The sequence below is a fragment of the Oryx dammah genome, unplaced genomic scaffold, assembly GCF_014754425.2.
Source record: "Oryx dammah isolate SB20612 unplaced genomic scaffold, SCBI_Odam_1.1 HiC_scaffold_23, whole genome shotgun sequence".
Lineage (NCBI taxonomy): Eukaryota > Metazoa > Chordata > Mammalia > Artiodactyla > Bovidae > Oryx > Oryx dammah.
In genome coordinates, this window is record NW_024070207.1 from 115,342,387 (window position 1) to 115,356,998 (window position 14,612).

A 14,612-nucleotide genomic window follows, 5' to 3' on the forward strand; every position below is an offset into this window, starting at 1 on the left:
GTCTTGTAGACAGCATATATAGGGATCTTGTTTTTCTATCCATTCAGCCAATCTTTGTCTTTTGGTTGGAGCATTTAACCCATTCACATTTAAGGTAACTGTTGATAAGTATAATCCCGTTGCCATTTACTTTGTTGTTTTGGGTTTGTTTTTATAAACCTTTACTGTGTTTCCTGTCTAGAGAAGATCCTTCAGCATTTGTTGAAGAGCTGGTTTGGTGGTGCTGAATTCTCTGTTTTTGCTTGTCTGTAAAGCTTCTGATTTCTCCATATTTGAATGAGATCCTTGCTGGGTACAGTAATCTGGGTTGTAGGTTGTTCTCTTTCATCACTTTAAGTATGTCCTGCCATTCCCTTCTGGCCTGAAGAGTTTCTATGGAAAGATCAGCTGTTATCCTTATGGGGATCCCCTTGTGTGTTGTTTGTTGCTTTTCCCTTGCTGCTTTTAATATTTTCTCTTTCTGTTTGATCTTTGTTAGTTTGATTAATATGTGTCTTGGGTTGTTTCGCCTTAGGTTTATCCTGTTTGGGACTCTGAGTTTCTTGGACTTGGGTGGCTATTTCCTTCCCCATATTAGGGAAGTTTTCGTTGAAGTCTTTAGGACATTTGAATTTATTTTTGTATATTGTCTGAGGGAGTGTTCTAGCTTCATTGCTTTACATGTGGCTGTCTAGGTTTCCTAGCACCACTTGCTTATAAGACTGTCTTTTCTGCATTGTATATGCTTGCCTACTTTGCCGAAGATGAATTGATTGTAGGTATGGGGGTTTATTTCTGGCTCTCTGTTCTGTTCCACTGATCTAGATGTCTGTTTCTGTGCCAGTACCATGCTCTTTTGATTACTGTAAGCTTGTAGTGTTGTCTAAAGTCTGGAAGAGTTATGCCTCCAGCTTTGTCCTTTTTCCTCAGGCTTGCTTTGGCAATTCTGGATCTTCTCTGGTTCCGCATAAGTTTTAGGATTATTTGTTCTAGTTCTGTGACAGATGTCCTGGGTAATTTGAGAGAGATCACATAAACCCTACATTTAATCTATAGGTTGCTTTGTGTAGTATGACCATTTAACAATATTCTTCCAATCCAATAACATGTGATATCTTTCCATGTATTTAAATCATCATCCATTTCCTTTATCAATGTTTTATAGTTCTCAGCATGTAAATTTTTCATGTCCTTGGTTAGGTTTATTCCTAGGTATTTTTTTTTTTGTGATTTTAAGAGAGATGGTTTTTTACTTTTCATTTGTGATATTTCATTGTTAGTGTAAAGAAATGCAACATATTTCTGTATGTTAATCTTGTATCCTGCTATCTTGCTGAAATTGCTTATTCTGGTAGTTTTTGTGTGGAGTCTTAAGGCTTATATGTATATACATATGTATAATCATGTCATCTGCATATAATGACAATTTTACCTCTTCTTTTCCAATTTGGATATTTTTAGTTTTCTTTCTTGTCTGATTTCTGTGGCTAAGATTTCCAGTACTATGTTGAATAGAGTGGGCATGGTTGTCTTTTACCAGATTTTAACAAGGCTTTCAGCTTTTCACCATTATTATGTTGGCTTTGGGCTTGTCATCAGTAGCTTTTATTATGTTGAGATATGTTCCCTCCATGTCTACTTTGGTAAGAGTGTTTAACTTGAATGGCTGTTGAATTTTGTCAAATGCTTTTTTGACATCTATTGAGATGATCATGTGGTTTAGCATTATTTTCTTTTCTTTTTAGCCATTCAGTAGACATGTAGTGGTATCTCACAGTTGTTTTAATTTGCATTTCCTTAATAGCTAATGTTGGCCTTCTTTTTATTTGTTTCTTTTATTTATTTATCTGTATATATTCTTTGGTGAAGTGTCTATTCAAGGTTTTTTAAAAACCAGTTTTTCAATAGTTGTTTTCTTACTATTGAGTTTTGACTGTTCTTTCCTTTTTTTTTTTTTTTGAGAGTTCTTTCTATATTCTATATTCTTATTGAGTAAGTGGCATGCAAATAGTTTCTCCAGTCTATAGCTTGTCTTTTTATCTCTTAAATGTCTTTCACAGAGCAAAAGTTTTTAATTTTGAAAGAGTTCAGTTTATCAACTTTTCTGCTATACATGGTACTTTTGGTATCATGGCTTATTCTGCTGCTAAGTCACTTCAGTCGTGTCCGACTCTGTGCGATCCCATAGACAGCAGCCCACCAAGCTCTGCCGTCCCTGGGATTCTCCAGGCAAGAACACTGGAGTGGGTTGCCATTTCCTTCTCCAATGCATGAAAGTGAAAAGTGAAAGTGAAGTCGCTCAGTCGTGTCTGACTCTTAGCAACCCCATGGACTGCAGCCTACCAGGCCCCTCCGTCCATGGGATTTTCTAGGCAAGAGTACTGGAGTGGGGTGCCATTGCCTTCTCCGATGGCTTATTCTACCTAATCCTAAGTCCTAAAGATTTTTTTTTCTGTGTTTTTCTTTTAAAGTTTAATAAGTGTACATTTTACATTTAGATCTGTGATCCATTTTGAGTTAACTTTGTGTAAGGGGTGAGATTTAGATTGAGGTTCATTTTCTTGCATGTGGATGTTTAAATGTTCCAATATACGTTGTGTTTAGACATTTGTCATATTTGTGTGGCTCTACTTCCAGTCTCTATTCTGTCCTAGTCACTATGTGTGTATCCCTTTGCCTCTTGTTTAGGTACATACACATGTAGGATTATTATGTCTTCAGAGTGAACTGACTCATTATTATGTAACATCCCTCTATATCCCTGGTCATTTTCTTTGCTGTGATGTCTGCTTTATCTGACATTAACATCTCAATTCTTTCCCCCTCTTCTAGCTACTCTAAAGAGTGAAGTGAAGTGAAAGTTACTCAGTCGTGTCTGACTCTTTGTGACCCCATGGACTATATAGACCATGGAATTCTCCAGGCCAGAATACTGGAGTGGGTAGCCTTTCCCTTCTCCAGAGGATCTTCCCAACCCAGGGATCAAACCCAGGTCTCCCACATTTGCAGGCGGATTCTTTACCAGCTGAGCTACAAGGGAAACCCCAAACCCTAAAGAGTAGGGTTTCAGTTTATTACTTTAACACTTTTTCATAAGTCCAAAAGCAAAAGGCCAGTAATTTATTACCATATTAATCTCTGAGCACTTTAGATTCAGTAATTGGTGGGCTGTGGAAGACAGAAGAGTTTCCTGTGCTTCACAGCTGACAGGTGAGGTCATCAAGACAGCATAGTTGTTCAGTTATTCACATAATGATTGTTCATTTATTTGCTTCTCATCTCTGGGAGAGGCTTCCACATCCCTATCCTGTTGAACTTAGGAATGATCATGTGACTTGCATTCATCACTGAGATGAGAGAGGAAGTGGTATGTGTCAGTTCTGGTGAGCACCTGTAGAGGCAGCTCATGGTTTACTGTGTCTGTCTTCTCTGGTATGAGGTGGGCAGTGTGTGTGGGGCGGGGGGGGGGGGGGTTAGCTTGGTTCCTAGTGGCAAGATAGCAGAGCAGAACCACAGCTGAACATGGATGGACACAAGGCATGGATGAAAAATACAAGCCACCAACATTTTCTTCTTGTCTGTGACTGCGGTATAGGGGGTCCAGCCTGGGTCCAATCTATTCTAGGCCTCAGGGCCCTTCCTTTTTTTCCTTCTTTGATAAATAGGAGTTAGGAACAGCACTTCCCCTAAATAGAAATGAAAAAATGTTGGAGAGGGGCCTACAAATGACTGGATTTGAAAGACAAGCTGTCCACTTGTTCGCCCTTTGCTTTTGCTGAAAGCACAGTTTACGTTTGGCTCATCTGTGTTGGTCCACCTGTTCTACAGTTAAGGGATGTCATTGTCAGTTCTCCTGCAGGAGGAGTGCTAAGCCTCAGCACAGGTTTGTGCTACTGCACTGGGATACTACCATTGACTCTTTGTAGCTCTCCTTGTAGCTTCTCCCTCCTCTTCCTTAAGAGTGCTCCCATTCTTGACCAATCTGCCCACATGACCTAATTATCTCTCAAAGGCCCCACTTGCAAATACTGTCACACTGGGAATTAGATTTCAACATATTAATCCTGGGGAGACCAGGCTTTCAGTTCCTAATAGTAAGTACTCCTTTTGATGAGTGCAGCAGTACCCTAATGTAACATGGCTTATATGTGCAGTTTTGAGTGCAGGGATCCCCTGAAACACCCCAACTGCTTTTCTGTAGTGGAATGAGGCTCAGACAGTCTAGCTCCACTTCAACAGTTAAAGAATCAAAGAGGTGACCTTCAGGTAACAGGACAGTGACATTTCATAATCCAAACCACACTTGGCACTCTGTGTAGGCGGTCACTGCTGTGTCATTGGAAGGCTGTTTGTCTCAGAACTGACTCACAGTTGATAAGTATGCCAGGGAGGGGCCGAGTTCTTTCTCTGGATCTCCTGATGGCTCCAGAACAGATAAAGATGCTTATGATATACCTTGTTTGTGCCAGTAATTTTTTTAAAAAAGAACTCCAGGAGTCCACTATTGGGAAAAGACTTGTACCTTCCTTCAGCCATTCCTACAGTTCACTTCTGATTGATTTTTGTTTTTTTGTTGTTTTTTGGTTGATTTTTGATATCATTGGTTTATAGTCGTTGGCTGTAGAACAATGTCAATACATGGAATGCTGCTTCCCCTAAAGGAGTATCAGTTGTGTTTTAGATGTTTTTGAAGAGGGCATAGATTAGTTAAAGGAGAAAGTCAAATATTTAATTCCTTAGGTGGGACTATCTGAAACTATGCCAATATTTTTTTACCTAGTTACCTTGGCATTCACTTTGAAAGTACTCAACAGTTTTTTTTTTTTTTCCCTTGTTTTTTTTTTTTTTGGTTTCATTTGTTTTGCTTTTGGCTGTGCTGGGTCTTCGTTGTAGCACACAGGCTCTTTGTTGCACCACATGGGCATTTTTCCTAGTTGCAGAACGACTGGGCTTCTCTGGTTATAGTGCATGGGCTTTTCTTGTTGTGGAGTACAGGCTCTAGAGCACGAGGACTTCTCTAGTTGCAGCATGCAGAATTAATTGTCTTGTGGGCATGTGGGATCTGGTTCCCTGACCAGGGATCAAACCTGCGTCCCCTGCATTGGAAGGCAGATTCTTAACCATTGGCCCACCAGGGAAGTCCCCCAACAGGGTTTTTTAATGAACCCTTTTGTAAATAATTTAGTACTCTTTTGAGTAATATTTTAAGCTGGCAAGGTTTTGATTGCTATGATGTATTTTATTAGATACATATTTCTTTGCATAATTTCAGGAAAAGTCAACAGAGGCTTTATATTTATGTGACTCTTCTCCTATCTTATCAGTTTTATTTCTAGGCACAAAGTTTATTAGGACTAGATTCTAAAAAAAAAATAGCTTTATTGAGATATAATTTCCTTACCATACAATTTATCTAGCATGTATAGTTTAATGGTTTTTTTTTTTTAGCATACTCACAGATTTGTACATCATCACCACAGTCAATTTTAGAACATTTTCATCACCCCTCAAAAGGAAAAAAACCTGTTAGCAGTCACTCACTCACTCCCTATTTCCTCCCACCCACTCCTACCTGCAGCCCTAGACAACTACTCGTCTACTTTCTATCTCTATAGATTTTCTATTCTGGACATTCTGTACAATTGAAATCATACAGTATGTAGACTTTTGTAACTGGCTTCTTTTACTTAGCATAATACTTTCAGGGTTCATCCATGCTGTAGCCTGTATTAGTAGTTTATTCCTTTTTATTCCTGAATATTTCGGGAATATTGTTTCAGGAATAATATTGTTTGGACCATGTTTTGTTTACCCATTCATCAGTTGATGGACATTTGGGTTGTTTCCTCTTTGGGGCTATTATGAACAATGCTGTTATGAACATTTGTGTATACTTTTTGGTGAAGGTCTAGCTTTTTAGTGACTCAGCTGTCCTTTTACATACTGGTGATATCATAGCTCCATAGGACCCCCCCCCATGGCCTCTTGCTCAGTGCCTCCCTTTTAAGGCAGGCAGTTTCCCCAGGCACACACAGCTGGAGTGGTGAAGTGGGGCTCCTTGTTCTCATGTTCAGTGCTTTACCAGTTGAAGTGGAAACACCACAGGAGAGGAAGAATTAATTCCATACTGCACAGGTTTGTAAAAGCCTTGTAGGCTTTTTCTGTTTGCTGTTTCTTCTATTTGTCACTTACAACAGTATGGTCTCATCTGAAAGCAAAACAACAAGTACTACAAGTTAAAAGGTGGCTTAGAGGTTTTTTTTAGTCTAATATCCTCACTATGCAGAAAACCAAAACTTAGAAAAGTGATGTCACTGCCCACCCAAGATCACACTGTGGTACCAGGGCAAGGATTGGAACTCTGGGCTCTTCATTTCTCATCCCAGTCCTCATTGTGCCCCGCTTAGGGTGAGCGTTCCTGGCCCAGGTGCTGGGTGAAAGATGGTACTGTCACTTCGTGTCTCCTCTCTGATAGAATCCCATCACGGGGCTGATGTCAGCCAGTCATGAGCAGAAGGATGCCTGGGTACGGGATAACATCTACAGCATCCTGGCCGTGTGGGGCCTGGGCATGGCCTACCGCAAGAACGCCGACCGCGATGAAGACAAGGCCAAGGCCTACGAGCTGGAGCAGGTAAGGCTGACTGGCAGCTCTGGCCTGGCGCTCAGCACCTTTTCCTTGGACTGAAAAGCCTACAAGGAAGTAACTGTGTGCAAAACAGCCTGGTGCAGGCGTCGCCTCCGTTTCTGTTGTAGGATATTTGGTCTCTCAACCTCTCATGTCTCTCCTTTTGATTTTTTTTTCCCCTCCATAAAAAACAACAATCACGCTGAGTGGATATCCAAATTTCTAACTAGCTACATTTCTCTTACACATGCTCTGTCAGTTTTATACATACTCATGTAGGAGATGTCATTATAAACTAACAGGATTATTTTTAAAGCAGCACACTAGAACTCCACATTTCAAAATGTATGCTCTGTGGAGTCCTCATGTTGAAAGGATATTTATTCAAACAGTGTTGCCACTACTTAAAACAGTTTTGCAAAATGCCTTTCTAGTTTGAATCATTCCAAAGCAGTCTTATTAATTTGCAATACCCTTTAATTTTGAACCAAGCTGATATTGTCCAGTTTTCATACCCGGGTTATCATACGGCACAATGAAGTCCTTTATTGTTTTCCAAAATCAGAAACCAGCATACCTACCAAAGCAAAGACTTGTCATCAGTAAGTATGTAAGAAAATAATCTGCCCCTGAGCACGGAGGTATTTTCAGTGTTCCGAGTAATAGCGTTGAAGTAAGGAGTGAAGGAAAGTTACATGGCTCAAAATAGCCTGAAGTTAAAACTCCCCTCCTGGTCCTCCCCACCATTCTATGCAAAATAAAGAACTCTCACCCTGGAAGAAAACAAATGGACATTAAGGTTGATTACACCCAGCTCCCAGCTGGTCCAGCCTCTGGTGATCTCCAGAATTCCTTACCCCAGCCATTTAAGAGATAATTACTCCGAACAACCTTGGAGAACAGGCCCCCCTTAAGACAGTAGATTTCCACATATATGCCTATTATATACTTACTCTCTTCTTGGGTTAGGGCAGCAGGTCACTAATCTGACTGCTGCCCCTTCTCGCCTCATTAAAGGTGATCTGTTCCTTAAAGTGCTGGTCTCGTTCTTTTTCCTAACCTTGCCTTCTCTACCTTCCTTACCCTACAAGGAGCATTGATGTGTAGAAGTATCATTCTCATGGCATGAGTGCCTTTGGGATTTGTCTTTGGTTTGCACACTGCTTATTGGCCCACACAGCCAGTGGGTCATCAGGCCAGGGAGAATTCTTGTGGGCCAATCATAAACAAAGTGGGCCTGAGCGGCAGGCAGCCTTGTCAGCAGTAGGGAAGCTAAGAGAGGAAGCCTGTCTGTGCGAGCAGGGAAAGGACCATTTGACTAGACGTGCTTAAGTATGAGGTGATGAAATCACGTAGTCTTGGAGCTGAGGGGTAGTATTTAAAATGCGTACAGCAAGCATTGAATGCTCCTCCAAGAACTTGGATGGCAGTTACATAAGTGAATCATTCATTTAACTGTAATAATTTGATATTCATGTTCTCCAAATTTTCTATCCTCCTGACGTAAAATCCAAGTTAAGCCATGCCTAGCTATTCTCTCTCTCTCTCTCTCTCTTTCTCTCTCTCTCTTTCTCTCTCTCTCTCACACACACACCCCCCACTACCTCTCTTCTGTAAGCAGTTTCTGATCTGGGTTAGAGTTGACTAGATTTGCTGCTCTCTGACTGACAATAGAGAGGCACAAACAGACCACATTGTTTGATTTGTTTAGTGTGGTTAATAACTGCAGGAGATGTCTCCCTTGATTATGGAAAATAACCCTGGATCTTCCAATGATCCTCGACATGGACACTGTTCCATCTGGGGCTTAGATGGTACAGCTGCTCATTGTGTGGGACTGTCCCATGTGTTGCAGGACACGTAGCATCCTTAGTCCTTACTTACTAAATGCCTATAGCTCCCATCCCTATCAGAGTGACAATAAAAATGCCTCCACCCCCACATTTCTAAATGCTCCCCCACCCCCGGGGGATGCTAATGTCACCCCCAGTTGGGAACCACTGGGCCTCTTCACAATGGCAAATAACCTTATTTGAGGGGAAGTCAATTGGCACATGTTTATGCTACACACTGTAGGAAATATTAATTTTGACAGTGTTAATTATACCTTTTAATTATGAGGTAATATTTTCTGCATCAAAAGAGTTTCTGACATAAAATGAGATTATACTCTAGAATCCTAGGATTTTAGAGAATGAAGAATCTGAAGGGTGATCCATTTCAGACTTTTCTCCCATAATTATCTTTGGTGGCCCTTCACTACGTCTTAGCCTGCAAACCATGTTCATTGTGTAAGAGAGGAGATGCTAATGGCCCCAGGAAGGAAGTTCTTTCAGCCAGCTTACTTTGACCTAAAAATACCCCATTCTCTAGCCACTTGTGAAGTCTTTTTCTAGTGGATTTAATAGGACATATGAAGACCATCGTTCAGTGGGCCTGAACTGTGGAGGAAGAGAGTGGCAATATAAGGTATTGACAAGGAGTTCAAACTCCGGAGTCAGAGGGCCTGAGCTCTGTCCTGCTCCACCCCTTGCCAGCTGAGAGACTTGAGCAGTGTTGATTCATCAGCCTCAGGTTCCTCATTGTAAAGTGGGGAAATAATAACACCTACCTCAAAAGGGTGTTGCAAGAATTAGTGGGAATCTAAGTAAAGTGTTTTGTACAATACCAGAATAGAATGTCTGATTATGTTATTATTATTTATAATAATTATTATTGTTATATGATATTTCTCCTTCTCTGTATGACTTACTCCACTCAGTATGACACTCTCTAGGTCCATAATTGGTTCTGATATGTATTACTAAGAAACCTTGGCAACTACTTGCATTTTGTAAGAACTTTACTCAATAGTCCAGTAATGGTGTCACAAATGGCTGTTTTGGCAAAGCATTGTTACTTTGGGGCAGGCAGGGTGGACTTAATTCATCCTTAGTATAACAAAAATAAATTACTAAGAATTGAGACATAAAGCTCCAAGGTACTAGGCTTATAAAAATGGTCTTGAATAAAATAACAGGAGTCACTGGATTTCAGCACCAGAAGATACCATCTGGTCCAACATCTTTATTTGAGATAAGTCATTTCATCAAGATTTTCTTTCTTTGTGATGGAATGGAGAAGTAGAAATAATCTAAACAATCAAAGTGCTTGTATATTCCTTCTTGGGGAAGGTTCCAGGCAGCACTGGCTTACCTGTCATGTGGGGAGGAGGTTTTCATGGAGCAGGGAAGCTGGCCTTGTTACTGATCCCATTTTATTTCCACAGAATGTGGTGAAACTGATGCGAGGTCTTCTCCAGTGCATGATGAGACAGGTAGGCAGAAAATGACACATGTATTTTTGGGTCATCTGAGTGGGTGCTTATCATTTTCCTGGTGACAACCATCAGTTTTAGAGTGTTTTGAACTTCTTAAGATGAGAAATTGAAAAAATTTAGCTTACTTTCTCCTTTTAAAATTATCTTCAGTAATTTTAATATAGCATAGAACCAGACTCAGAGAATACTTTCTCAAAGTCTTTTCAGGGCTTCCCTCATAGCTCAGTTGGTAAAGAATCCACCTGCAATGCAGGAGACATGGGTTCGATCCCTGGGTTGGGAAGATGCCCTGGAGAAGGGAAAGGCTACTCACTCCAGTATTCTGGCCTGGAGAATTTCATGGACTATAGTCAATGAGGTTGCAAAGAGTTGGACATGACTGAGCAACTTTCACTCACTTCTGTAAAAGAAGAACATGCCATTTTTCTAAACAAGGAAGAAAACATTTTGAAAAGTCACTCCTAGAAAGCCGTGTGCTGTTGTTTATTCTGTTGAGTTTATAAAAGGGTTTCTTTGAGTTGAGGACTTCCCTTGAGGCTCAGCTGGTAAAGAATCCACCTGCAATGTGGGAGACCTGGATTCAATCCCTGGGTTGGGAAGATCCCCTGGACAAGGGAAAGGCTACCCACTCCAGTATTCTGGCCTGGAGAATTCCATGGTCTATATAGTCCATGGGGTCACAAAGAGTCGGACACGACTGAGCTGCTTTCACTTTGAGTCAGAATGCTTGACTTTTTAAAACTTGACAGTAATATTTACTGGTATTTTCAGTGAGAGGTAGAACAATTTCTTGAGCATGTACTGTGTACAGAACATCGTACTAGAATCTTTACAGATTCCAAGATGAATATGGTACAGTCCCCACCTTTGATTGGCATGTTCCCATTAGTTTTGAAAAGCATCATTGTTCTGTTCTTTTCAACATAAGAAAATAGGATTGGAAATTTAAAGAAGAAATTTACAGAGGAAGAAAAGGGCCTCTTCCTCCCCTCTTCCCTCATTCCTTCCCTCCCTCTTGTTGAGTTCCTACTGTGTGTCACAGCTCATGCTGGGAATAGCAAACAAGGAAACCCTTTGGCTTGACCTCTCAAGCTTGCAGAGCTTGTTAAAATCCCAGTAGACTAAGACATTTCTGATGATGGGCAGGAAGAGACACACACCCCCACCCCCTCTGTGTGATGGTCACTAGTGAGCACTCGTCCCCTACCTTCCATCCCTCTGTCTCCCAGAGGTAACAGATAAAAGGTCTAAATCCAAGATAATGACCCTGCCAACCATGAACCCCTTAGCATGCAGCCGGCTTGCTGTCTTCCTCAGGTGGATAAAGTGGAGAGGTTCAAGCATACTCAGAGTACCAAGGACAGCCTGCACGCCAAGTACAACACTGCTACCTGCAGCACTGTGGTGGGCGACGACCAGTGGGGCCACCTCCAAGTGGATGCCACCTCCCTCTTCCTCCTGTTTCTGGCCCAGATGACAGCCTCCGGTGAGCCAGGCCTGATGGAGCCCATTGAACTGGGAGTGACCATCCAGAAGGGGGCGGGGAGGGGCAGGCATTGACCAGTATTCAAAATAAGCTGCTTTTTTGCATTACATTATATGCCCTGATTCTGTGGCTCTGTTGACAGTCAGCTTCCTGAGCCCTTGCAGGACCAGGGCTGTTGCGCCTGCTCTGTGCACCAGGTGGCCTTGAGTTAGGCCGCTTAGCTGCTGTGTCGCAGAGCTGTTCCCCCCAGTCCCGTAAATTCATGCTCCTGGGTTAAAGGCTTTGCATTTACTTCAGACTGCAAACTTGAAACTCCAAAAATAGGAGAAATCAGGAAATAATAGTGTTATGGCTTTGTGAATAAACCTGGGACTTGAAAAGGACGTTTTGGTTATGAAAGTTAAGATGAGCTCACTGTAGATGGTTTGGAAAATATAATGAAATACAAAGGAAAAAAAATCTCACTGATAATTGTCATTTGAATGTGTCTCCTCCAGGTTTTTTTTCACTGTATTTTAAAAAACATATTTCAGGTCATAAGGTATACATATAGTGTTTTCATTACATAGCACTATAACTTAAGCATTTCTTGCACAATATTAAAGGTGTTCATAAACAATTTTAGTGACTTTACCAATGGATATTCCATAATTAAACTATTCCTTTATTCTTCTGTTTGTTTACCTATCATAACTGTGTTGCGATACAACCTTTGACCCTCATATCTATTTGCTTCCTTCTCTTAGTTTGATATCATTCAAAGGCTACTTATACTCATTGCCAAATTGTTTGCAGAACAGTTTACCAGTTTGGAGAAGGAAATGGCAACCCACTCCAGTATTCTTGCCTGGAAAATCCATGGACAGAGGAGCCTGGTAGGCTAAATAGCCCATGGGGTCACAAAGAGTTGGACGTGACTGAACGACTTCACTTGCATTTTCTTTTTTACTTTACCAGTTAACCACGCCCCCCCCAAGTGATGTAAGAGTATGTATCTTACCCACACCAGTTTCAAGAATTCATACTTTACATGTATTTGTCATAACCAGCTGTACATTCAAGCTTGCTCTCCTGGTTATTGCCTGCTTCAGTACATGGGTGCACCTCCTGGGCAGGTGATGGGAGCTGGCGTTTCCATGAGTTGGAGAGCCATTGCCTGTGGTTGGGGGCTCTCCTTTCCCAACCTGGCCATTGGGGGAAAATACCCACCCTGCGCTTTACTCAGGGATAAGACAGTGGTTATGCTGGGCTAGAATGCTGGCTCTGTGGAATGTTTCTGCACAAATCCCACACGTATATGAAGGCCCCACATCTCTTTCAGTCATTTCTCCTCCTAGGCACACAGACAAAAGTGGAGCCATTCTTATCTTCCATCCTTCCTTGGCTCCCTCCTTCATTCCCTCCTTTCTGTCCTCTTTCCTTCCCTCCTCCTTTCATCCTTCCCTCATTCCTTATTTTCCTCCCTACTTTCTATCTTGCCTCTGTCCTTCCTTTCTACTCTCCTTCCTTCATCCTGTCCTTCCCTCCTTTTCCTTCCTTCTTTCCATCCCTCCTTCTCTCCTTCCTTCCCTCCTTCCCTCTTTGCTTCCATCCCTCCCTCCTTCCATCCATCCATTCTTTACTCGCTCCTCCACTTCTTCCCTCCCTCCTTCCCTCCCTGCTTCCTTCCTCCCATCCCTCCCACGTTCCTTCCATTCACCCCTCCTCCTTTCCTTCTCGTTTCTTCCTTCCCTCCATTCTTCCCCCTTCCATTCTTCCTTCCTTCCCTTCTTCCTACCCTCCTATCCTTTCTTTCCTCCTTCCTTCCTTCTCTCTCTTCCCTTTCTTCTTTTCCTTCCCTCCCTGCCTCCTTTATTCCCATCCTCCCTCCTTCCTTTCTAGCCTCCTCCCCATCCTTCCCTCCTTCCTTACTTTCATTTCTCACTCTTTCCTTCTCTCCTTGCTTCTTTCCTTTTCCCACCTTCCATTCTTTCTTCCTTCCTGCCCTCCTCCTTCCTTCCCTCTCTCCCTCTTTCCTTTATATCCTCTTTCCCTCCTCCTCTCCATGCTTTCCTCTTTCTTTCCTTCCTGTCTACCATCCTTCCGTCTTTCCCTACTTCCTTCCTGCATCCTTCCTTTCCTCCCTCCTCCCCTCCTTCCTTCTATCCCTCCCATGAGCCTTCCCTCCCTCCTTTCTCTTTCCTTCTCTCACCCTGTTCTCGCTCCCTCCTTCCTCTCGACCCTCCTTCTTCCATCTTTCCATTCCACTTTGTGCCCTCCTTCCTTTCCTCCCTCCTTCCCTCCTTTCCTCCCTGCTTCCTTCCCTCCCTCCTTCTCTCCTACCTTCCCTCCTTTCTTCCTTCCATCCATCTCTCCCTTTTTCCTTCTCTCATTTCTTCCTTCCCTCCCTCCTTCCCACCTTCCATCTTCCTTCTTTACCTTGTTCCTACCCTGCTATCATCTTTCCTTCCCTCTCTCCTCCTCTCCCTCCTTCCTTCCATTCCTGCCTCCTCCATCCACTCCCTCCCTTCTTTTCTACCCTCCTTCCTTCCACTGTCCTGTCCTTCCCTCTTTCTCTCCTTCCCTCCCTCCCTCCCTCCCTCCCTCCTTCCTTCCTTTCTCCCTGACTGCTTCCTTCTGTCCTTGCCCTCCTTCCTTCCTTCCCATCCTCCTCCTGTCCACCCTTCCTTTCTTTCCTTTCTTCCCTACTACCTTCCTTCCCTCTCTCCTTCCTGCCCTCCCTGCCTCCTTCCTTCTTTCCCTCCCCTCCTGCCCCTTCCATACCTACCTCCATTTGTCTTTCCTTCCTTCATTCCCTTCTCGCCTCCTTCCCTCCCTCGCTCCTTCATTCCATCCCTCTCTCTTCCCCTCACCCTTCCTCTCTTCTTCCCCCTCTCTCTCCTTCCTTTCACTGCTCCCTCTTTCCCTCTCCTTCCTTATTTCCCCTTCCCTCCCTCCCCCCTGCCTGCCCTCCCTGTCTTCTTCCTTTCTAGCCCCCTTCCTTTCTTCCATCTTGCCCTCCTCCTCTCACCTTTCCTCCTTCCTTTCTGCCCTCCCCTTCCTTCCTGTCCTCCTCTCTTCTCCTCCCTCTCTTTCTCCCCTCCTTCCTTCCTCCCCTCTTTCCATCCTTCCCTCTGTCCTTTCTTCCCTACTTCCACCCTTTGTTTTTTCTGTCCTTCCCTCTCAATTCTTTCCCTCCTTCCTTCCCTCCTCCCTTTCTT

At 42.8% G+C, this 14,612-nt stretch overlaps 1 protein-coding gene across 3 annotated transcripts in view; it reads left to right on the forward strand.

Moving 5' to 3' along the window:
- The window catches only part of PHKA2 (phosphorylase kinase regulatory subunit alpha 2), a 92,915-nt gene that overhangs the window by 22,494 nt on the left and 55,809 nt on the right, over positions 1-14,612 (forward strand). For all 3 annotated transcript variants that reach the window (XM_040266536.1, XM_040266537.1, XM_040266538.1), the window contains exons 3-5: positions 6,455-6,613; positions 9,876-9,923; positions 11,244-11,412. In XM_040266536.1, the coding sequence (XP_040122470.1) occupies positions 6,455-6,613; positions 9,876-9,923; positions 11,244-11,412 (376 nt within the window). The remainder of the gene's footprint in view (positions 1-6,454; positions 6,614-9,875; positions 9,924-11,243; positions 11,413-14,612) is intronic.